Source organism: Salmo trutta, chromosome 19, assembly GCF_901001165.1.
Source record: "Salmo trutta chromosome 19, fSalTru1.1, whole genome shotgun sequence".
Classification (NCBI taxonomy): Eukaryota; Metazoa; Chordata; class Actinopteri; order Salmoniformes; family Salmonidae; genus Salmo; species Salmo trutta.
This window is the reverse complement of record NC_042975.1, coordinates 48,576,968-48,602,596: the sequence shown is the minus strand read 5'-3', so window position 1 is coordinate 48,602,596 and position 25,629 is coordinate 48,576,968. Positions and strand designations below refer to the sequence as shown.

General features: G+C 47.1%; 1 protein-coding gene across 8 annotated transcripts in view; it reads left to right on the top strand.

Annotated features, from left to right (window-relative positions):
- The window catches only part of dacha (dachshund a), a 134,589-nt gene that overhangs the window by 43,392 nt on the left and 65,568 nt on the right, over positions 1-25,629 (top strand). For all 8 annotated transcript variants that reach the window (XM_029701557.1, XM_029701555.1, XM_029701556.1 and 5 more), the window contains exon 2: positions 22,653-22,777. In XM_029701557.1, the coding sequence (XP_029557417.1) occupies positions 22,653-22,777 (125 nt within the window). The remainder of the gene's footprint in view (positions 1-22,652; positions 22,778-25,629) is intronic.

Below are 25,629 nucleotides of genomic sequence, written 5' to 3'. Positions count from 1 at the left end.
TGATATTGCACATTGTTTGGGAACTTCAAAAGGCTCCATTTACAACATGGGGCCATTTAAGACTGTAAAGGAATCTATATCGTATGGTCTGAATTACCCCCCCCCCCCCAAGTACTCGCATGGGAAGAAACGAATCAGAACATACGCGGCAAAACACTGTTTCTCCATTGGATCTTGATATTCACATCTTCAACTACGTCAAAAGTAAGGTTTCACTTCCCATCCAAAGGTGTATACAATTGATATACATTTATAGAACGATTGTAAACCATCCAGTGGGGTTGAGGAGGCCTGGGTCTTTAGGCTGTTAGCTGCGTGAAAGGGGAGGCATCTGCCCCCGATGTGTTTAACCTTGGCAGAGGGCTGACAGGGAGGCCAAACGGGGGGGTCACCACTGAGCTGAGCGGCCCGGAGTGGACCACTGTGCTGTAGATGGGTGTGGGTGAAGGAGTTAATGCAGGAGCAAGCGACATGGCTCTCTCTCTAAGCCCCTGAATCCCCCTGAGACCTCCCCCTGCTCAGCAGCCCTGAAAACCCCTCAGCTCTTCCTCCACTCTATGGATGGATGTAATGAGGACAGTATGTGGCAGATGTAGTTGTGTGTACATAATTTTTTTTTAAGCTGCGTGTGTACTAGTCTGTGAGTGTTGTTTTATGTGGCTGTTAAAATGTGCCTCCACAATGCTTGTTTATGAATGTGCCTGGAACAAAGGCCTCAGATTCTCCAGCGCAGTTTCTATCACCCGCTAGCTAGCCTTAGTATCAAAGCTGCTTGTTCGTGGCCCTCGGGGGCCTCCTCTGTGTTTTTCCACATCTCTCTCGGGCCTCCTGGGGCTCCGGAGCTGTTGTAATTGGAGAACATGCTTATTCGGGAAAGGGCCACTATTAGGCTAATTGCAAACTGCTTGGCGAGAGGACTTTTGTACCTACGACTTTTGATGGTACCAAATCCGCTCCTACTGCTTACCATTGATTTTTTTTCTTCCTCTTCCCTGCATCAAATTAAAGAGGATCTAGTAGGTGAAATAAAATTAGCGTAAATCAGAAGCTGGCAAACAGACCCACTGGAGGAGGAGTTGTGTTTAGTACTATCAAAGGTGTAGCGATGCTGGAGACATTTGTAAAGGAGAAACTGTGTGTGTGCGGGGGGGGGCGGGGGAGGTGACCCACAGACCTGTGGCCCTGTAAAAGCAGGCTGTGTGTGTGGGGGGGTGACCCGCAGACCTGTGGCCCTGTAAAAGCAGGCTGTGTGTGTGGGGGGGTGACCCACAGACCTGTGGCCCTGTAAAAGCAGGCTGTGTGTGTGTGTGTGTGTGTGTGTGTGTGTGTGTGTGTGTGTGTGTGTGTGTGTGTGTGTGTGTGTCTCCAGGGACAGAGGTTCCACTCAGCTCAGTGACCTTCACCTTGTTGTCCTCTGACTCTCCCTCCATCCTCCACCCTCTTCCACTCTCCCTCTGCCCTCCTCCTCCTCCACTCTCCCTCCACCCTCCTCCTCCTCCACTCTCCCTCCACCCTCCTTCTCCACTCTCCCTCCCTCCACCCTCCTCCTCCACTCTCCCTCCACCCTCCTACTCCTCCACTCTCCCTCCACCCTCCTCCACTTTCCCTCCACCCTCCTCCTCCTCCACTTTCCCTCCACCCTCCTCCTCCTCTACTCTCCCTCCACCCTCCTCCACTCTCCCTCCACTCTCCTCCTCCTTCACTCTCCCTCCACCCTCCTCCTCCACTCTACCTCCATCCTCCTCCTCCACTCTCCCTCCACCCTCCTCCTCCTCCACTCTCCCTCCACCCTCCTACTCCTCCACTCTCCCTCCACCCTCCTACTCCTCCACTCTCCCTCCACCCTCCTCCTCCTCCACTCTCCCTCCACCCTCCTCCTCCTCCACTCTCCCTCCACCCTCCTCCACTCTCCCTCCACTCTCCTCCTCCTTCACTCTCCCTCCATCCTCCACCCTCCTTCTCCACTCTCCCTCCATCCTCCAACCTCTTCCTCCACTCTCCCTCCATCCTCCTCCTCCACTCTCCCTCCACCCTCCTCCCCCTCCACTCTCCCTCCACCCTCCTCTTCCAATCTCCCTCCATCCTCCACCCTCCTTCTCCACTCTCCCTCCACCCTCCTCCTCCACTCTCCCTCCACTCTCCTCCTCCACTCTCCCTCCATTCTCCACCTTCCTCCTCCTCCACTCTCCCTCCACCCTCCTTCTCCACTCTCCCTCCATTCTCCACCTCCCTCCTCTTCCACTCTCCCTCCATCCTCCTCCTCCACTATCCCTCCACCCTCCTTCTCCACTCTCCTCCTCCACTCTCCCTCCATTCTCCACCTCCCTCCTCCTCCACTCTCCCTTCATCCTCCTCCTCCACTCTCCCTCCATCTTCCATCCTCCACCCTCCTCCTCCACTCTTCCTCCACCCTCCTCCACTCTCCTCCTCATCCTACTCCACTCTCCCTCCATCCTCCACCCTCCTTCTTCACTCTCCCTCCACACTCCTCCTCCTTCACTCTCCCTCCTCCTCCTCCTCCACGCTCCCTCCACCCTCCTCTTCCACCCTCCTCCTCCTACTCCACTCTCCCTCCATCCTCCTCCTCCTCCACTCTCTCTCCACCGTCCCCCTCCTCCACTCTCCCTCCACCCTCCTCCACTCTCCATCCATCCTCCATCCTCCACCCTCCTTCTCCACTCTCCTTCCATCCTCCACCCTCCTCCTCCACTCTCCCTCCATCCTCCACCCTCCAGCCATCCTCCACCCTCCTCCACCTCCACTCTCCACCCTCCTCCTCCTCCACCCTCCCTCCACCCTCCTCCTCCACTCTCCCTCCACCCTCCTCCTCCACTCTCCCTCCATCCTCCTCCTCCACTCTCCCTCCATCCTCCACCCTCCTTCTCCACTCTCCCTCCCTCCACCCTCCACCTCTAATCTCCCTCATCCTCCACTCTCCCTCCATCCTCCACTCTCCCTCCATCCTCCACTCTCCCTCCACCCTCCTCCTCCACTCTCCCTCCACCCTCCTCCTCCTCCACTCTCCCTCCATCCTCCACCCTCCTTCTCCACTCTCCCTCCCTTTCCCCTCTCCTCCTCCACTTTCCCTCCATCCTCCACCCTCCTCCTCCACTCTCCCTCCACCCTCCTCCTCCACTCTCCCTCCACCCTCCTCCTCCACTCTCCCTCCATCCTCCTCCTCCACTCCCTCCATCCTCCACCCTCCTTCTCCACTCTCCCTCCCTCCACCCTCCTCCTCCACTCTCCCTCATCCTCCACTCTCCCTCCATCCTCCACTCTCCCTCCATCCTCCACTCTCCCTCCACCCTCCTCCTCCACTCTCCCTCCACCCTCCTCCTCCTCCACTCTCCCTCCATCCTCCACCCTCCTTCTCCACTCTCCCTCCCTCCACCCTCCTCCTCCACTCTCCCTCCACCCTCCTCCTCCTCCACTTTCCCTCCATCCTCCACCCTCCTCCTCCACTCTCCCTCATACTCCTCCTCCACTCTCCCTCCACCTCCTCCACTCTCCCTCCACCCTCCTCCTCCACTCTCCCTCCATCCTCCACCCTCCTCCTCCACTCTCCCTCCACCCTCCTCCTCCTCCACTCTCCCTCCACCTTCCTCTTCTACTCTCCCTCCACCCCCTCCTCCATTCTCCCATCACCCTCCTCCTCCTCCTCCACTCTCCCTCCACCCTCCTCCTCCTCCACTCTCCCTCCACCCTCCTTCTCCTTCACTCTCCCGCCATCCTCCACCCTCCTTCTCCTCCACTCTCCCTCCATCCTCCACCCTCCTCCTCATCCACCCTCCTCCTCCTCCACTCTCCCTCCTCCACTCTCCCTCCACCCTCCTTCACTCTCCCGCCATCCTCCACCCTCCTTCTCCTCCACTCTCCCTCCATCCTCCACCCTCCTCCTCAGCCACCCTCCTCCTCCTCCACTCTCCCTCCACCCTCCTCCTCCACTCTCCCTCCACCCTCCTCCTCCTCCACTCTCCCTCCATCCTCCACCCTCCTCCTCCTCCACTCTCCCTCCACCCTCCTTCTCCTCCACTCTCCCTCCACCCTCCTCCTCCACTCTCCCTCCATCCTCCACCCTCCTCCTCCACCCTCCTCCTCCACTCTCCCTCCATCCTCCACCCTCCTCCTCCACTCTCCCTCCATCCTCCACCCTCCTCCTCCTCCACTCTCCCTCCACCCTCCTTCTCCTCCACTCTCCCTCCACCCTCCTCCTCCACTCTCCCTCCATCCTCCACCCTCCTCCTCCACTCTCCCTCCATCCTCCACCCTCCTCCTCCACTCTCCCTCCACCCTCCTCCTCCTCCTCCACTCTCCCTCCACCCTCCTCCTCCACTCTCCCTACATCCTCCACCCTCCTCCTCCACTCTCCCTCCACCCTCCTCCTCCTCCTCCACTCTCCCTCCACCCTCCTCCTCCACTCTCCCTACATCCTCCACCCTCCTCCTCCTCCATCCTGCTGTCAGCTGGAGGACGTGTCATTTAGCATGTAAAACAGAGATATACCCTGATCCTACGCTGATGTGAGAGATCAATGCAGTATCAGGACATGGAATGGGTACCCTATGGAGAAGGAAGTGTTGCTTAATCGAGGGCGAGATGAGAAAGTGGCTCATCTCCTCTATTATAATGCTTCATGTTTTATAACCTAGGAAATGGCACTGTATTATATTCATCTGGGGGCATTTTTCTCATCATTGAACATGATATGGGAAGATATCAACTCAGTTCTAATTCTAATGCCTGAAAGAGAGCATTTACTCAATAATTTACAGCATCACTTATATTTGTCCTTTATTCTGTAAATGTTTAGGTTCCCCAGTCTTGGCTAGAGACCCTCTGAGTTGTGTATTAATAATGTGTAATATTACTCTGTATACAAGATGAGGGCAATTTGCAACTAATTGCTGATACCTAGCCGATGCACGTGTCACACATCTCTAATTTAAGCCACCACATCGTAGGCCTATTGACTTGATTGTGGGACTCGTGAACCATGACAAACAATCCAATGGCCATGTCTCCTGGAGCGTGTGTTCCTGCGTGCGCTTTTAAATCTGTTGGCCCAACACGTTAGTGAGTGTCCGAGCATGGCTAATGAATGTTTATGGCCTAGCAGGATGCACAGGCAATGACAGGAAATTGATCAGATGAATATTACCATGGTTACCTAAGTGGGAGAGGGGGTTTAGTGACTTTATTCACGTGAACTGAGGAGGGCTAGAATCCTATTGGCACACTGCTAATACACCGTATGAATGAATCAATGGTAGCAGCTATGTACGGTACATTGTAAGGGTCACTGAAAAGGACATTTTTTTTACTTGAAATTGGGACCCTTGGAATGATGTCGCGTAGTAATGTGTAATGGGTTAATGTTGTACATTTGCTGTACAGTAATCTCTCGTGGACAGACTTTTTAAACACAAGATTTTAGTTGTGGGTTAACCGAGATTAACCGTACAGTTCTTTTCACTTTCCTCATGCACAGTATGTTGATAAGATCCAGTCTAGGATCCCCATAAATGTCAGAAATCCAGTACAGATGTCATAGCTCCTTGTTAATAGCCATGCATGGCAACTGACTGTAGTTTGCAGGAATAGCAAAGATGATATGGTGACCCATAGAAACAGAGATGTTTGACGTGCCAGAGAGGGCAGAGAGAGAGAGAGAGAGAGAGAGGCTCGACTGTTACAGCCAGGGCTCACTAATCTGCCTCTGAGTGGCTCCTGAAACAGGCACCAGCTCACCCTTTGTTGTCATAGCGCTGTTTCCCAAAACATATGGAGGAAAATGGGAGTCAATACTAGAGGCATGATGGGTAAAGGCCTGAGGACTGAGAAGAGGATTCATCAGCAGCACCATGTTGTGGATTAATGATTTATGAGCTGTCTACCTGACAGCATGCCATATCAGCAGGCTGCCATCCCCCCTGTAACAGTCTGTCTATTCTGCCTGCTTCCTTATTATGTGGCACATGATGATGGCCACTCCATAACCCACCCAGATGGCTAGTTGTACGCTCAGAACAATAGGTATTTTCTCTGCTAGGTGGTGTTTTTTTGTGTTTTTTTTCTTCCTAGCTGTACAGTACAGTTAGTATCTGTGTTGCTATATCCCTCTGTCCTCTGCTAGTCCCAATCTCTGGGGAGCGGATGGGCCTTTGATACAAATCACCATTTTCCCCCAGTACCTCTCAAAATGGTGTGTAAGCTGTTAGAGGAATCAAAAGCATTTAATCAACTCAGGCTGTTGCAATTTGTTTGAAACAGTATGGGGTCAGAGTGACCCTGAGACCTCGCAAATGCATTACGATTCCAAATATGGGGTAGGGGATTAATTTAGGTATTTAGCTATTGCCCGAATGCAAATTTGTACGCGTGAAGTGTCCCTCGGAATTGCAAAACGCAGGAGCAGTTGGCGTTTGAATAACTCAATAACTTAACGAGTGGTGTCAATCGGGCGAATGAGTCTTAACCCCCCTCAACCCTTAACCATTGACCTCCTGCCTTGTAAACAGTGACAAATCCTGCCCCTTGGCCCCTGGCTTGTGCTCTCCAGGTCGCAGCGCATCAGATACTCCACGTTCTAATCCCATGCTAATCTGGCAATTTATTCATTACAGGTTTGCCACCAGCACAGGAGGAATGGAGATGGGGGGGTGATGCGGACTTGTAATCTGTCACCCTTGGTCAGTGAAGTGTCCCCCCCGGCCTACTGTGAATGGTATCTCTGTTTCAGTTCTGTGGATGGGCCAATCTGTCAGGTTCCTTGTTACCACAGGTGGGGTAGGGTGAGGGGGGGGGGGGGGCTTGGTTAGTCCCTAGGTCCAGGTGGTTTCACACACTACGCGCTCTGGAGATCAAAGCCCAGCCTGTCAGCATTCAGACTACACATATCTCCCTCTTCTAGTAGGGACTATGTCCCTAAAGTTCAGCTGTAGTTTGAAATCCCAACAGACTGTCTTTTCCTTACAAGTCCATATGTTGTTTTATTGAAACAGCTTTGTTTTCATGTCTTGTTATTCATCCGGTTGCAGAACATGCTCCCTGTGCAGAGCAGACCACACTGACAAAAAAAGAAAGAAATCCTCACACTCACTGACATATTTTCTCATGGGAACTTCAGACACGTATTATCTGTAATAATCTTGTGTTCACAAAAAAAACATGAGGGCAAAAAAGCAAAACAACACAGATGGGTGAAAAAAAAATAGTTTTGTCGGAAGCCCTGACTTGGAGAGGACTGTGGCTGTTCAGTGACGAATTGAGTCTGTTTGTAGGTACAAGAGCCACTGGCCCTCAGTGTTTACATCTTCCCATGACATTTTCTCTCCAACACTGTTTTGAAACAGATTACAGTGCAGGATATTAAATAAATAAGAGAAAGTCACCCCCCCCACACTCCTCCATTTTGAACTGAGTGACAGTAATCCTCCGCGAGACGCTGAGAGTCGGAGGGTTTGTTGCCATTTACGGAATCCTGTTCTGCCGCCCTCCGAACAGTTCAGCAGACAGGTTGATAATGTCAGGGAATTTAATCCTCGCCGCTGAGTGCCAGCACCCACCATTGTCTGAAGGCAAACTCGCAATCCTCCGTGTCAGATTGAATCCCTTTTTCCCCCCTGCTTCATCCTCCCAGCGGCTCCCACAAAGACGAGGGCGGAGGGGACGCGCGACAAAAAAAAAAAAAAAGACAAAAAAAAAGATTGCTGTCAGCTTTGGCGCTCTGAGTGGCAGAATTACGGGAAGCAGATCTAATTTAATTGAGTGGGATCTGAACCTTGAGACTGGAGAGAAAGAGAGAGGGAGATAGAGATGGAAAAAGAGGAGAGGGAGAGAGAAGCAAGGGGAGATAGTGGTTAACGTCTAAACAGTGTTTTTCCCTGTGATATTAACCTATTTAAAGCCTATTAGTAGATATTTAGATGTAGTGTAGCGTGAATGTGTGTGTGTGTGTGTGTGTGGGGGGGGGGGGGGGTGTAAAGACTAATGAGAACAGACTGTGGTGTATTAGTGACTTTCAGATGGGAGCGCGGTCGTTAACCTCATATTACGGTTTATTCTACAGTTGAACTGATAAAAAAAACATTTATCTTCTCCTTCTCATTTTCTAAAGCTCGTGTTTTTCACACAGATGAGGGGACATCTCTCTTCCTGCTTGACCTCAGACTAGGGGCCCCCCTAAGTTCAGAGGGACAATGTTGACACTTTGTGTCCCATCCTGTCTGTTCTGAATGAGTTGCAATGGCAAGGGCCACTTTCTCCCCTTAGTGTAAAATGTGGCGGCCAGAGAGGGGCCAGAAATGGCACATTAAAGACACAATCTTCTCTGTAATCCCAAACATCTTTCAGGGCCCTGCCTGCGTTTGTGTGTGCGCTTTCTGACGCGGTTCAAACCCCCCAATTCCGACCCTGCACGACACGAACACAGATAAGAAGTCGTCCCAAGCTGTCAGACAGGTGCGGCTCACATTTGGGAGGGCGGACACTGTCCTCAGATCTGTGCCACATGTAGCCTGTCAAGGCTAACCCTGAAAACAGGCACTTAAAGGCAGGCCACAGTTTATCAGGCCTTGGCTATTTATAAAGTAGCCACATAGTGCCATATCTCTGTCATGCTGTCAGCTAATGACAGTCTGCTCTGTTTAAAGCAGGCGGTCACAGGCTAAACTCTGTCAATATGGACTCACAAAGGAAGAGACTGGGAACGGCAGCGAGAAGGAGAAAAGGAGAGAGCCACGTTGAAGCGAGATGAAAAGAGGAGGTGGGCCGAGAGAGTGAGGGAGGGGAGAGTGGCGGAGGGAGGATGAAAGGGGGAAGTGAGCTGGAAAAGAAGTGTTGAGGGAGGCTATTAATACGAGATGAAAGTGTGTGCGGCTGCGCAGGTCTGGGCCCAGGGTCAAGCACAGTTTAGGAGGAGAGGGAGGGCAGGCTGTTCCCCTGAGGTGTGTCAGTCCCACTGGGCACTGGGGATTTAAACCCTCCACTGACCCCTCACTCTCTCTCTCTGAACACACACACACAAAACACGCAGAAATCTTTCTCAAATAATTCAAACTGATTATTATGTGGCACCTAACACACATTGGACCCTTTGCCAGATTCAGTTTGTATATTTCCACGTGTGTGTGTGTGTGTGTGTGTGTGTGTGTGTGTGTGTGTGTGTGTGTGTGTGTGTGTGTGTGTGTGTGTGTGTGTGTGTGTGTGTGTGCGTGCGTGCGTGCGTGTGGTTTTCACAGCCAGAGGTGTGAAAAGGTCCGATGTGCAATCAGATGATACATTTGTGACTTGCGTCTCCATCTTGATTGATGGAGAAAGATCATGGGCCACAAACAAACTCCCCCTCCTATAAATACAGAGGGAATGACACCTCCCTACCCTGAGCCCAGAGACAGCAGGAGGGAAGACTTTTGACATTTATTCAATACCATCAGTAGTCCACGAGTGCCAGTGCTGAGCCTCAGGAAAATTATAAGCGCTGGTTACTTAAGCTAAAAGCTGCACGGTGTCAGTCCGAGGTAGCACTTAGAGAAATCTGTGAGTGCTGTGAGGATCCTCTTCAGCAGAAGGGATAGGATACCCACCCCTCTCAGCTTCAGCCATGGATGCACCGTGTGTGTGTGTGTGTGTGGAGGGGAGGGGGGGAGTTCACCTCCTGAATATGGTCTCACGATCCCTCTCACACCAGCTTTTTTAATAAAAACCCAAGCAGGAATTCCCTCTGTTAATAATAACGGAGAACAAAAGCTTTGTTGCTACATGGGGCGTATTGCTTTGCGCTGCCGCATGCTTCTGGGTGCAAACTGAAGGGCGTAGGGAACATAGATGAACCTGGCGCTTCCAAAGTCTCTGCACCAGTAACCCCCAGGTACAATACACGCCGCTTAGCACTCTTCTGCAATACTGTTAATTGGCCATAGACGTGGCAGCACCACCCGAGACACAGGGAATCCTAATCCTGTTACCCAGGTCTCTAAACTCAGTGGCTTGCTGGCCCTCAGGTCCATACCCAGTCAGCAGCTTGGCCAGTCAGCAGAAGGCCAGGAAGGGGTGGAGCTATCAATGCTGAGGTGAAACCTGTCTCCCATGTCGCCTTTGACTGGATAAATAATCATAAAATATGCAGGTCTCATTAACTATAGACGAGGCTAATGTGAAGAGAGACGCTCCTGCGGAGCGAAGTAATCCTCGCTGGGTGGAGGCCGCCGCCCCACGCTCACGTCACGCACCACCGTGACGTGGATGGGTGGCACTGGGACGGGCTTTGTGTTTGTTTGGGAGCCCAGGTCCTCATCACCTTCCACAGTGTGCGTGTCAGACAACCACCAATCAGGATAATGGGACTGGGGCCTGCGCCTGAGACTGGATTGGCTGTGAGAAGGCCTAGTCAAAGCCAAAGCCGTCACTCTGCTGGGCCGTCTTCTTAATACGACAAATGTGCAATAGGCCGCTCTAATCCTACTGATATTAAATTGCTTCAGACATTCAATTGAATAGCTGATGAAATGATTAAAGAGAAAAAAAAATACAGTACCTCCAGCATATGGATTTGGTGTGACCTTGGCCCTGCTACCCATGTCGGATTTCTATTTCCACACGTGTAGCATTTAGCAGGCTTGGCCCACATCAGAGGATTCATTTACGCTGGCGTTTACGGGATAAAACGTCCCTGGTTTCGAAAGCAACGAGCAAAATTCACGCAGTCGATTCGATTTCGATAGCAATACATATGTACTGTGAACCTATTGTTCTGTGGTTGTCTGTTTGGCTCTTTAAACTGTAGGGACTGTCCATGTCTATCTAGAGTTGTCTGCCTTGATGCCTTTATTCCAGCAGACAGGATCATGTGAGCTGGTGATAGAAGAGAGACCTGGCTGGCAGGATGTCTGTCTGTGTGACGTGGGAACAGGAGCTGTCAAGCTGCAGTGGAGATGTGGAGGTTGGGACCTCAGAGAGAGAGCGGGGCTGTGTGACTTATAAAAGCCCGCTCTAGTCTATACTACAACGTGCTACTCTTTCTGAATTCAGTCTGTTCTCGACACGCTATCCGTATGGGAACGTAGGAGCTGTCGTAACCACTAGTGCACTGCGCGTCGTCAAGAACGTTGAACGAGGCCTCCTATTGCTGCAGTTATTACACGTCGAAGTGTTGTGACAGAGCCGCGGATGGTTCGTGCGGCGTTTGTATTTCACAGTCCGGCCATGGACTTGCAGAGGGCAAAGGGCTTGTTAATGGTAAACTCCTAGATATTCTTCGGGTAAAATTCTAGTAATGAACGATAATTACAATGCTGAGTCAAAACGAAGCATCAAGTCCTTCTTTCCTATACCTTTTTTGAGCAAGTGTAGTGGTCATGGGGTTCATTGTACACTACTAATAGAGTATAACATTTTAATCACACATTGCTTTTTCAGGTTACATGCATTGCCCAGCTAGTAGTTTTTCCATATGTGGGATGGGCATGGGGAGGTTTCAGCGGTATTGGTTGAGTGTGTGGCCATATGGAGACTGACTTCTCCTGGGTACTGTCAGCCCCACCTCTCCCTCTCTCCGTCTCTCCCTCGTTCTCACTGTGCTGGCACACTGGCAGCCACTCTCCCTGGGATACGCAGGCCTCTCAAACATGAGTAATTGATGAATTGTATGCAATATGCAAATGTGAATGCATAAATCTCCTGACTGACAGCTTAATTTATGTGAGCCTTTAAGAATGCAGGATTAGATTTTAATTAAATATCTTCAAAGGCACCCTGACTTGTACAATTTTTTTTTTTGCAGGCTGCCGTCTTTGTTGTTTTTTAAACAATTTCCCATTAAAAAATTTAAATCTGATTTTTGTTTAGCCTGTTCTCAACCCTTTCACACTGCCCCCCCCCCCCCCCCACACACACACACCCCACCCTTCTCTCCCCTGCGGTTCAAGTTTTCTGGACTTGTGGACTCCCGCCACCTTTCCCCCTCCCTGTCTCCACTTTGTGTAAGAGAAATGTCTTTGTTCGACGCAAACACAAGTAGTTAGTGCAGCATGGTGCCATGGCAGATATTGACCAACACACTGTGGCCTTTGTCATTGAGAAGAGTGGGTGGAGCCATCAGTCATATGAAAGGACAGTCTTCCTGGAGCGCCAGGGGTAACCCAGGCACAGGCGCAGACGAGCAGGTGTCCGATCACTATGAATATTTAACGAACCGTTTTGAGAAAAAAAAACGACAAGGGCACATTTGCGACATTCATTTGGACTAAAAAGTGCTTAGTAACCCACTTTAAGTAGTCTTCGGGAGGCACAGTTATACCACCTGAGAGTTGAGGGGAGTGATTGGTAGGGACGAGTGCATTGACAGGCTTTTTCTTTTCTGGTGAGTGGAACGTGCGGGAACGTGTGAATGACTTTTCGCAGCCATCTGTTCCTTCTGCCCGTTGGGACCCTCTAGGGGCGTAGGGGTAGGAGTGTGTGTGTGTGTGTGTGTGTGTGTGTGTGTGTGCTTCAGAGAGGGCAAACATGGAGGTGCATAGCAGCAGGAGTGGGCATTATGCCCACCAATGAGGCTGTTTGTAGTACAGTATTCACGCTCGGAGGGCACCTGGGTGTCAGGTGCTTGCAGTACTGAGCACCCACCGACAGTAGCTGAGTACTCTAGAGCATGGTAGGCAGGGGGAACGTCAAGGCAAAAAAAATGTGGCGGGACAGAGGGTTAATGTGACTCCACCTTTTTTCTTTGAACCCCTCTGTCAATATAAAATGAAATACAAATTCGATTTTTTTTACAAAATCATACTTCGCTTTTTTGTGTCATTTTTGTGAATATGGTTAACATTTTTTAATGAAACTAAACACTTTGAAAAACTATAAAAACTACTTCATAATAATGCAAAATACATGAGTATAGACTTTTTCCAAAAACATTGTCTTTGTAATTTTGAGCACTATGAAAACTGATCCACAGTTCCCGGGTTTGATGAAATGCCACCCCAAGTTTCTACCACCATGGCTTAAACCGAGCATGGGGGTTTACACAGGGGGCTAGCTCTGCAGAATTGTAATTATCCACCTCATTTAGGCCCTTTTCTTTGATGCAGATCCTGTTCTTGGACTCAGTCAGTCCTTATACAAGGAAGCACCTGCCGGCAGCTAGGAAAGGATCGCAGGGATACAATGCTCAGTAAAACGGGAGCCAAATAAGAAAACAGTTCTAGTCTCCAGAGGAAAAAGGCCAAGTTAGCGCACAATCACCCGCATAAGAAAATGACACCAGTGTGCGAGAGGGGAATGAGTCAGTGACTCCAAAAGAAAAAAAAACATCCATTCCTTTATTTCCATTCCTTTTCTTCAACAATCAGCTATGTGTATGGAAAACAATCCACCCTCTAAAGGAAGCCCTCTTCCCCCCCTCTCTCATTTAAGACGTTGGAGGAAATGTCTGGTTAATCTGCTAAAGAGGTTTCAACAGTACAGGGTTTCCAGTTCAGCCAACTCTCTGGCTGGTGGGGGGAGAGGGGGGGGGAATACAGGGACCTGCATGCAGCTTTGCCTCTGCCTCTCTGGACTGACCCCACAGAACCTTGCCCCGCTCCTGCTCCGCCATCTTGTTTTCTAATTCCCCTTTTCCTCTCCGGAAATGTCCACACGTTATCGGAACGTTCTGGTAATTAATGCTTTTTCAAGAGCCTCTCTTTTTTGGGATACACACACCAGACCTAATGTTAACTTCATTCGTTTTTTTTTTGTTTGTTTGTTGTTGTTGCGTTATTAGGCTCACAACAAAGTCGGGTGGAACAGTCTACACGTTATAGGCCTGAAGAGGAACTTCCCTCTAATGCTATGGGGAAGTGGTGGCCAATTTGATTTAAACGGTCATTTATTTAAGTAAGAAATGTATTGCAGTGAGCACATCAGAAAAAGGAAATTGTCATTTTAGCTAATTATCTTCTCGCCAGTTAATTGGTTTCCTCTTCAGTATCAGGTGTTCTGCTTATGCCATCATCATTTATGATGGAAGACACAGGTGGAAGGGACCTCAATTTTTCACATAGGCCATAATTACAAGACAGAATACATGAATAACATATCTCGTCGTTCTGTAATATCCAGTAGGCCTGCTCTGTATTACAACACCTTCATCTGTGAATTTAGAGGTGGTTGTGGGCGTTTAGACAAATTACTAACCCTAATATTGTATCTTTGGCAAAGTTGGCAGCAGTAATAGATAGCCTAATAAATATCTTTATCGTATTTGAAGTTAATTACATGTACTTGGACGTACATGTAAGGCCAGCTTGTGAAGCCACGTCTCTTCATTCTCTATTATTTTCAAGTGCATGCATTCTCCTAGAGAATGCTACGGGCCAAGTCCTTCCCCGACCTTGTCTTCATAGAGAATGCTAAGGGCCAAGTCCTTCCCTAACCTTGTCTTCATAGAGAATGATAAGGGCCAAGTCCTTCCCTAACCTTGTCTTCATAGAGAATGATAAGGGCCAAGTCCTTCCCCAACCCTGTCTTCATAGAGAATGCTAAGGGCCAAGTCCTTCCCCAACCCTGTCTTCATAGAGAATGCTAAGGGCCAAGTCCTGCCCCAACCCTCTCTTCATAGAGAATGATAAGGGCCAAGTCCTTCCCCAACCCTGTCTTCATAGAGAATGATAAGGGCCAAGTCTTTCCCTAACCTTGTCTTCATAGAGAATGCTAAGGGCCAAGTCCTTCCCCAACCCTGTCTTCATAGAGAATGCTAAGGGCCAAGTCCTTCCCCGACCTTGTCTTCATAGAGAATGATAAGGGCCAAGTCCTTCCCCAACCCTGTCTTCATAGAGAATGCTAAGGGCCAAGTCCTTCCCCAACCCTGTCTTCATAGAGAATGATAAGGGCCAAGTCTTTCCCTAACTTTGTCTTCATAGAGAATGCTAAGGGCCAAGTCCTTCCCCAACCCTGTCTTCATAGAGAATGCTAAGGGCCAAGTCCTTCCCCGACCTTGTCTTCATAGAGAATGATAAGGGCCAAGTCCTTCCCCGACCTTGTCTTCATATAGAGAATGATAAGGGCCAAGTCCTGCCCCAACCCTGTCTTCATAGAGAATGATAAGGGCCAAGTCCTTCCCCAACCCTGTCTTCATAGAGAATGCTAAGGGCCAAGTCCTGCCCCAACCCTGTCTTCATAGAGAATGATAAGGGCCAAGTCCTTCCCCGACCTTGTCTTCATAGAGAATGATAAGGGCCAAGTCCTTCCCCAACCCTGTCTTCATATAGAATGCTAAGGGCCAAGTCCTTCCCTAACCCTGTCTTCATAGAGAATGCTAAGGGCCAAGTCCTTCACCCAACCCTGTCTTCATAGAGAATGCTAAGGGCCAAGTCCTTCCCCAACCCTGTCTTCATAGAGAATGCTAAGGGCCAAGTCCTTCCCCAACCCTGTCTTCATAGAGAATGATAAGGGCCAAGTCTTTCCCTAAACTTGTCTTCATAGAGAATACTAAGGGCCAAGTCCTGCCCCAACCCTGTCTTCATAGAGAATACTAAGGGCCAAGTCCTGCCCCAACCCTGTCTTCATAGAGAATGCTAAGGGCCAAGTCCTTCCCCAACCCTGTCTTCATAGAGAATGATAAGGGCCAAGTCTTTCCCTAAACTTGTCTTCATAGAGAATGCTAAGGGCCAAGTCCTTCCCCAACCCTGTCTTCATAGAGAATGCTAAGGGCCAAGTCCTTCCCTAACCCTGTCTTCATAGAGAATGATAAGGGCCAAGTCTTTCCCTAACCTTGTCTTCATAGAGAATGCTAAGGGCCAAGTCCTTCCCCAACCCTGTCTTCATAGAGAATGCTAAGGGCCAAGTCCTGCCCCAACCCTGTCTTCATAGATAATGATAAGGGCCAAGTCCTTCCCTAACCCTGTCTTCATAGAGAATGCTAAGGGCCAAGTCCTGCCCCAACCCTGTCTTCATAGATAATGATAAGGGCCAAGTCCTTCCCCAACCCTGTCTTCATAGAGAATGATAAGGGCCAAGTCCTTCCCTAACCTTGTCTTCATAGATAATGATAAGGGCCAAGTCCTTCCCCAACCCTGTCTTCATAGAGAATGATAAGGGCCAAGTCCTTCCCCAACCCTGTCTTCATAGAGAATGATAAGGGCCAAGTCCTGCCCCAACCCTGTCTTCATAGAGAATGCTAAGGGCCAAGTCCTTCCCCAACCCTGTCTTCATAGAGAATGATAAGGGCCAAGTCTTTCCCTAAACTTGTCTTCATAGAGAATGCTAAGGGCCAAGTCCTTCCCCAACCCTGTCTTCATAGAGAATGCTAAGGGCCAAGTCCTTCCCTAACCCTGTCTTCATAGAGAATGATAAGGGCCAAGTCTTTCCCTAACCTTGTCTTCATAGAGAATGCTAAGGGCCAAGTCCTTCCCCAACCCTGTCTTCATAGAGAATGCTAAGGGCCAAGTCCTGCCCCAACCCTGTCTTCATAGATAATGATAAGGGCCAAGTCCTTCCCTAACCCTGTCTTCATAGAGAATGCTAAGGGCCAAGTCCTGCCCCAACCCTGTCTTCATAGATAATGATAAGGGCCAAGTCCTTCCCCAACCCTGTCTTCATAGAGAATGCTAAGGGCCAAGTCCTGCCCCAACCCTGTCTTCATAGATAATGATAAGGGCCAAGTCCTGCCCCAACCCTGTCTTCATAGATAATGATAAGGGCCAAGTCCTTCCCCAACCCTGTCTTCATAGAGAATGATAAGGGCCAAGTCCTTCCCTAACCTTGTCTTCATAGATAATGATAAGGGCCAAGTCCTTCCCCAACCCTGTCTTCATAGAGAATGATAAGGGCCAAGTCCTTCCCCAACCCTGTCTTCATAGATAATGATAAGGGCCAAGTCCTTCCCCAACCCTGTCTTCATAGAGAATGATAAGGGCCAAGTCCTGCCCCAACCCTGTCTTCATAGATAATGATAAGGGCCAAGTCCTGCCCCAACCCTGTCTTCATAGATAATGATAAGGGCCAAGTCCTTCCCCAACCCTGTCTTCATAGATAATGATAAGGGCCAAGTCCTTCCCCAACCCTGTCTTCATAGATAATGATAAGGGCCAAGTCCTTCCCCAACCCTGTCTTCATAGATAATGATAAGGGCCAAGTCCTTCCCCAACCCTGTCTTCATAGATAATGATAAGGGCCAAGGTAACTCAAGGAGAGAAAAAAATAAAGAAGAAGAAAAAAGGACAGAGCATCCAAATGAAAAAAAAAAATGATAAGGGCCAAGGATCGTATGTGAGTATGTCCAGCAGGGGTGTCATGCTCCCATTATTTTAGAGGGTGCACAAAGTATGTGAGGATGGATTCCCTTCCGGAATTCAGAGAATTTTTACGTTTTCAAACACCTGAAACACGTTTTTCCTTCAGTCAGAGCCACAATCATTATGCCTAATTCTGTGTAAAATATATATTTTTTTCCCGCATAGGTTATCTAAGCATACCTCTATACCTGTTCATCTGTCATTTTAATGAATGATCCACATTGATTCTTTAAGAACCTTTATGCCTTAGGATTTTAGTACAACTTCCAGACTGGTATTTAATATCATAACCCAAGAATCAAAGCAATTTTTGTATTTTCTAAGGTCTATCTACCTTGCCAGCAGGCATGCCAGCTAAGGTAGTCAAACTACTCTAACTTAAATGATAGCCTGAAATGGCTTGGTAGCTACTTGGGAGATTGGGAACCTATCTATAATAGCTGGCTAGCTAAAGCCAACTTAATAAAATTGCTAGGTGGCTAGTATTATAGAGAAACAACAAAGCATTTACATGATATTTGTTCATCAAGAAGGAATCAATAGGCTATATAGATTGATCAAATTGATTTACAAACATACTTCCTGCGAGTCCTGCCCATCACCGGCAGTTGAAATCAAATCAAACGCTGTGTGGTTCGCTGCACTTTCTCTGCTCCTCCACTGATGGTACTGTCTGCACGCACAAAGCAGTGCTTCCCAAACTCGGTCCCGGGGACCCCAAAGGGTGCAGGTTTAGTTTTTTGCCCTAGCACCACACAGCTGATTCAAATAAGGAAGTCATCATCAAGCTTTGATTACTTGACTCAGCTGTGTGGAGCTAGGGAAAAAAACAGAACGTATACCCAAGCTGCTCTAGAGTATCTAACATATCTTTGCTCCGTGGTGCACCTTGGAAGGAACCACTGGAGAATGAGGGGGGGGGGTTGTACTCTTTGTCTGGTCCAGTCAGTTTGCCCCTCCGCAAAATACAGCTGACAGATCTTTTTATAAATAATTCTGATAAAATGTGGGCTTAAAAGTTTAGTGATTAATTTAACATTTGAAAAAAAATCATATTTTTATATATATATATATATATATATATATATATATATATATATATATATACATTTTTCAGATGTTAAATTAATCACTAAACTTTTAAGCCCACATTTTATCATAATTATTTATAAAAAGATCTGTCAGCTGTATTTTGCGGAGGGGCAAACTGACTGGACCAGGCAAAGAGTACACCCCCCCCCCCCCATTCTCCAGTGGTTCCTTCCAAGGTGCACCACGGAGCAAAGATATGTTAGATACTCTAGAGCAGCTTGGGTATACATTCTGTTCTTTTCCCTAGCACCACACAGCTGAGTCAGATAATCAAATATAATGTAAATGCTTTGAGTTACCTTGGCCCTGGCACTGTATAGTACCAGTCAAAAGTTTGGACACACCTACTCATTTCAGGGTTTTTCTTTATTTTTTACTATTTTCTACATTGTAGAATAATAGTGAAGACATCAAAACTATGAAATAACACATATGGAATCATGTAGTAACCAAAAAAGTGTTAAACAAATCAAAATATATTTTAGATTTGAGATTCTTCTAAGTAACTCCCGTTTACCAGCTTCATGTGGTAGTCACCTGGAATGCATTTCAATTAACAGGTGTGACTTGTTAAAAGTTAATTGGTGGAATTGCTTTCCTACTTAATGCGTTTGAGCCAATCAGTTGTGTTGTGACAAGGTAGGGTTGGTATACAGAAGATAACCCTATTTGGTAAAAGACCAAGTCCATATTATGGCAAGAACAGCTCAAATAAGCAAAGAGAAACAACAGTCCATCATTCCTTTAAGACATGAAGGTCAGTCAATGCAGATTTTCAAGAATTTTTCAAGATGAAACTGGCTCTCATGAGGACCGCCACAGGAAAGGAAGACCCAGAGTTACCTCTGCTGCAGAGGATAAGTTCATTAGAGTTACCAGCATCAGAAATTGTAGCACAAATAAATGCTTCACAGAGTTCAAGTAACAGACACATCTCAACATCAACTGTTCAGATGAGGCTGCGTGAATCAGGCCTTCATGGTCCAATTGCTGCAAAGAAACCACTATGAAAGGACACCAATAATAAGAAGAGACTTGCTTGGACCAAGAAACACGAGCAATGGACATTAGATGTGTGGGGGTGCTTTGCTGGTGACACTGTCAGTGATTTATTTAGAATTCAAGGCACACTTAACCAGCATGGCTACTACAGCATTACGTTATAACATCTGGTTTGTTCTTAGTGGGACTATCATTTGTTTTTCAACAGGACAATGACACAACACACCTCCAGGCTGTGTAAGGGATTTTTGACCAAAAAGGAGAGTGATGGAGTGCTGCATCAGATGACCTGGCCTCCACAATCACCAGACCTCAACCCAATTGAGATGGCTTGGGATGAGTTGGACAGCAGAGTGAAGGAAAAGCAGCCAACAAGTGCTCAGCATATGTGGGAACTCCTTAAAGACTGTTGGAAAAGCATTCCAGGTGAAGCTGGTTGAGAGAATGCCAAGAGTGTGCAAAGCTGTCATCAAGGCAAAGGGTGGCAACTTAAAAAAAATCTCAAATATATTTAGATTTGTTTAAAGACTTTTTTTGTTTACTACATGATTCCATATGTGTTATTTCATAGTTTTGATGTTTTCACTATTATTCTAGAAAATATAAAAAATTAAGAAAAACCTTGAATGAGTAGGTGTGTCCAAACTTTTGACTGGTACTGTACATATATATAATATATTTTTTATTTACGTTTTAAAAACTCTGAGTGGGTACGTGCCCTTGTGCCCCCTATGGACATGATGCCTCTGATGTACAGTATATCTGCATTTGAATTGATTTCAAATGAAATACCCACAAACCTTCTGTTAAAAAAAAATCTCGAATGTATGATGATGAAATAAATAAAGACTGTAAACCTGGAACCTCCAAAGTGCCTTAATTACGCAGTTTAAAAACCGTGGGCCCTGCGCTATCGTGAGCTGACAGGGCCCTGCAGACTGTGCGGAGCAATAAGCAAGGCTGACTTTGATACACTACAGTTAACTTCATTGAGCGGTTCCTGTAACAGGCTCACTACAACCGCAAAAGTGATTAATGTTGATTGTTCTTTTTTTTTCTTCTTCTTTTTACACGCTTGGCTGGTCATAGTTTTTAATTGGATTAGTAAAGTGACAATCGTAGGGCTCTGCATTTTCCGAGGTGCAGCTCATGCAGACAGCCAACAAGTCATGAGGGGCATGGCTGGGGGGGGGGGGGGAAGGGGGGTCTGGGGGTGGAGGATGGGGGGGGTTGAGGGTGTGTCCATAGGGGACTGTGATCATTGGCGCCACCTCCTTGGTGTAACAGTGTGAGGGTCACATGGAGTTTATCATCGATTGGAATTGCAGGCCGGTCAACAGCGAATAATACACACAGCGGAGTCGGGTTGCTGTAGCAGAGCTGAGTAGTTTTGCTGTGCTGTAGTGGTGTATATTGAACACACTAAAGCCTACGGTACAGTAGCGGCAAACCTGTGAGTGTACCTCTGAGTAATTTCCTGGTGAAGTACAGATCAACTGTGTCTTGACAAACACCTCCATTTCAGGGCTGTGTTACTGACCCAGGTCAATATTTAAAAGTTACTTTTTAACTGACATAACAAAAAAAAGTTGCTTCATTTTCTATTGAGGTGAGTGACTCCTCCAAGTCTGGAGTCTCCAGTCTGGAGTCCTTGGCTACTCTTGTCTGTGTATGTTCAGGTGAATCATACTTAAAACAGAATAAACTGGCCAGAGAAAAGAGCAGGACAAGACATTAAAGGCGAATTAACAAACAGCTGAATCAAAATGGACTGTTGTGGCAGCTTGTGAGTGAACGCCTTTGTGTTGAACAGAGCGAGGGGGGCACGGCGAACGAGAGAGCGAGACGGACGCTTCACAGCGAATGGGCTTTGTTCTAATGGCAACACTCTGTTTGGAACACTGATAAGAGCCTTCCATTTGTCTCTCCGGGTTTTCTTCTTTCTGTCCTCTCTCTGTTCTCCGTTCAAGTCCGCTCCACATCTTTTATCCTGTAAAGCGGAGTCCCAGGCCAGCCAAGTGTAATGGCATCTGGAGCGTCTAGTGTTGCTTTTTCAACTCGCGTCCAACCACGTCTCTGAAGACTACTCTGATTTGTTCCTATATTGAACACCCCCCTCCTTTTACTTGTATGCTGATTGCTCTGTGGTCCTGTTTGTGTTTGTTGCCACTGCAATATTAATGAAATACATAAAGAAACAACTACACAGCACTTCTTTAGTTAATGTTTCTGGACGCCGGCCAATCGTATACGGCGCTAAAATTAGCATTTTTTTCATTTTTGAGCACTTTTCTCCCTCCCTCCTGCCCCTTGTCACATACGTGTCTCTGCGACAGAAGCGCCCTATCGGTCTAGTACACCCTTTAAGAGGCTACTGTTGGGTAAAGTAAGGAAGGGAATGTGTGTGTGAGAGGGGTTGTGTAACCTAAGGAAAGTTTTCACTTGTTTCTCACTTCCTGGCCCCAGGGGGAAGGAATCTCAGTCTAATTTTACACCATCAGACACCAAACCCTGGAAACAATGTGTCTGCACGCTGGCGACCCCTTATCAGATATGGCCTTGCTGGAATATGCAATGTCCCCCTGTGCACTTCAAGGCATATGTTTTTGAGGTGATCATTATCAAGCTTTCTGTGTGTGTGTGTGTGTGTGTGTGTGTGTGTGTTAGTCCCCAGTGTTATCAGTGGAGTGGATCTCTGTCTACCTGCCGTCTCTGTCTAATCCCCCCAGAGTGGGACAGGAAGGGGGGAGGGGCGGTGGGTTGCGGAGGGGACGCAAACAGATGTTGGTGTGAGTGATGAGAGGAGGAGAGTAATCACTACATGTTGTTGAGGTGTCACAAGGCCTGAAATATCATTTGAAAAATAATAAGTACAATTCTTGGGTTTTAAAGGCTGGTCGAGTGCGTTTGGTGGACCACAATAAAAATTCATAGAAATTGGACTAGCGATCGTCATGGAAATATGTAAATTGCTTTAGTTTTTTGGTGGGTTTCGGCATTCTTGTATTTTTTTCCACTCTATCTTAGTGTCTATTGTTGTCAATTTAAATGTTAGACAATTTGATACAGTTCTCATATCACTCATGCTATTTAGAGAAATGTAAAATCCATTGTAAATGGAGGAATCAATGGACTCTTTCACTGTGAGCCTATGTGGTCTGAGTGATAGAGATTTAAATAGTAGATCATTTGCTGTGTATTGACTGTAATATATATCTCTCTCTGCCTCTCTCTCTCTCTCTCTCTCTCTCTCTCTCCCGCTCTCCCTCCTTCCTTCTCTCCCCGTCTCTGTAGCTCCAGGCCTGGCCGCCCACCGAAGCGTTCCCTGGGGGTAGCGATGCAGGAGAGCTCCAGGCTTCTTCCCCACAGTGTCCACGGCCTATTGTCACCCGGCCTCCTCTCATCCATGTCGCCCGGAGGTAAGATCTCTCTCATCCATGTGCAGCCACCCTAAACATGCACACAACCTCCAGTGAGTCTCACTCAAAGCACCCCAATAAAAAAGCTAATTTACCCTCCACTCGCTAACCTCTACCTCGCATTAATTATGTATTTTAACGGTTTGATGAAAATAGACAGCCATCAGGTGTCCCATACCGTAGCCTCGGATTTGTCACATTTTGATGAAAGCGATTCTGTTATCTTTCCTTTTGAGATCCCTGTCTCTGTTTCCCGGCGCCTTTCTTTCTCCCCTCCCCTCATCTCCACCCAATCCCCCTCTTTCTGCAAATCAGTTCCTATTGATTTTCTCCTCTGTCCTTCACTGGCCACTACTGCGTCTCAAACAGAGGTTATACTATTGGATTTCTGTAGCGTTTTCTCACACATGCATTTGCTCTCCCTCTCTCTCTCTCTCTCTCTCTCTCTCTCTCATCCTCTCTCTCTCTCTCTCTCTCTCATCCTCTCTCTCTCGTTGCCGTAGGTCTTTCCTTCTCGTCTCGCCTCTTTATACAATTGTAATATGCAAGAATCTGTTTGGCGAAGTTGTGTTAACATTGTCGCATCAACACCATGCCTGTCACTGTGCTTAGGTGTAATCTGTGTGTGTGTTTGTACACACGTGTTTCGTGTGCGTCTGTGTGTTTTGCGTGTCTCGGTGTGTTTTGCATTTAGCTGTCTATTTGAAAAGTGTACCTACAGCAAACTATAGGTTCTGTCTTGTTAAGCACATTTTTGCTAGTCTTTTTATATCTTTTTTTCCTTTGAATTGCTGATGGTGGCGGCAATTTAGTCCTCACAATGGCCAGTAAGGATATTGATTTGTGCAGACGAGGAGCCAGAGCAGTCAGTTAGCCATGCTAGTGATTGATTTCAGATGACCGGTGTTATTATTCTCCTCTCTTGCAGTGGGTGGGACTTCTTTAAAATGCACTTCAAAATCATTTACGTTTTTATCCCCGCGGTGCATTAGTGTATTACTCAACCCAGGTAATAGAAGTACTGATGACAAGACACAATTAGAGGCTATATTGGTGGCAAATGAGTCGTATCTTTTGGATATGTAGTTTCATGTGATAATTAAATACAACCTTCCGTTATTTTGAAATGATTTTCTTTACCTTTAACGACCAAGCAGTACATGTTTTGTTTTAGATACAAATAATGTTTTCAGCATTTTTTTTATTTTTAATGAATTATTTTATTTATTTATTTTTTCCCCTCAAGGCTCTCCCATTTGTTGATAGCACAGACAAGGAGGACATTATTCCTGAATGCCTTTTCATTAAGTTCATGGGACAACCTGCATTTCCATTGCTCATTCTCCCAGAAGCAAACAGCATATTTACAGTGCCTTCAGAAAGAATTCACACCCCTTGACTTTTTCCACATTTTGTTGCGTTACAGCCTGAATTTAAAATGGATTCAATTGAGGTTTTGTGTCACTGGCCTACACGCAATACCCCCTATTATAAATTGTATAAAAAAATGTAAAGATGAAATGTCTTGATTGAAGAAGTATTCAAGGCCTTTGTTTTTGCAAGCCTACAACAGCATCGTAGTTACTCCACAATACTGACCTAAATGACAGTGAAAAGAAGGAAGCCTGTACAGAATTTAAATATTCCAAAACATGCATCCTGTTTGCAATAAGGCTCAAAAGCAAATCCCCCCAAAAATGTAGCAAAGAAATTAACTTAATGTCCTGAATACAAAGCATTATGTTTGGGGCAAATCCAACACAACACATCCCTGAGTACCACTTTTTACATTTTCAAGCATGGTGGTGGCTGCATTATGTTATGGGTATGCTTGTAATCGTCAATGATAAAAAAATAAATGGAATAGAGCTAAGCACAAGCAAAATCCTTGTGGAAAACCTGGTTCAGTCTGCTTTCCAACAGACACTGGGATACAAATTCACATTTCAGCAGGACAATAACCTTATTGTTGCTTAAGTTGCTTACTAAGATGACATTGAACGGCCTAGTTACAGTTTTTACTTAAACCGGCTTGAAAATCTATGGCAAGACTTGAAAATGGCTGTTAAGCAATGATCAACTACCAATTTGACAGAGCTTGAAGGATTTTTCAAGAATAATGTGCAAATATTGTACAATCCAGGTGTGCAAAGCTCTTAGAGACTTACCCAGAAAGACTCACATTTGAAACTGCTGCCAAAGATGATTCTAACAGGGTTGTGAATACTTGTCACAGGCGTCGTATGGATTTGACCAAAATGCAGCGGGTACGTGAATGCTCATAATACTTTTATTAGAACATTTACACAAAACAAGAAAACGGAAAAAAAACGAACAACAGCTAAACAGTATTGCAGGCTAACCCTAGCAGTGCAAAAACAACTTCCCACAAAAGACAGGTGAAAAAAGGGCTACCTAAGTATGACTCCCAATCAGCAACAATGATGTACAGCTGTTCCTGATTGAGAGCCATACCAGGCCAATACAAAGAAATACACAACATAGAAAATCCATAGAAATACAAAACATAGAACAATACCCCAAAACCCCGACAACACAAAACAAACACACCCCTGCCACGCCCTGACCAAACTACAATAACAAATAACCCCTTATACTGGTCAGGACGTGACAGTAACCCCCCCCCCCCCCCCCCCAGAGGTGCAAACCCCGGATGCACCTGAAACAAAAACTAACAAAACCATAACCCACAACAACAAAAAATGTAAAAAAAAAAAAATCCCAAAAAATCCCAAAACTACAGGGGAGGGAACGGAGGGTGGCCACCGTCACCAACGGTTCTTGTGCAACACCCCCCCCCCCCTCCCCAATCCTCCTACTCCGGAGGTGGC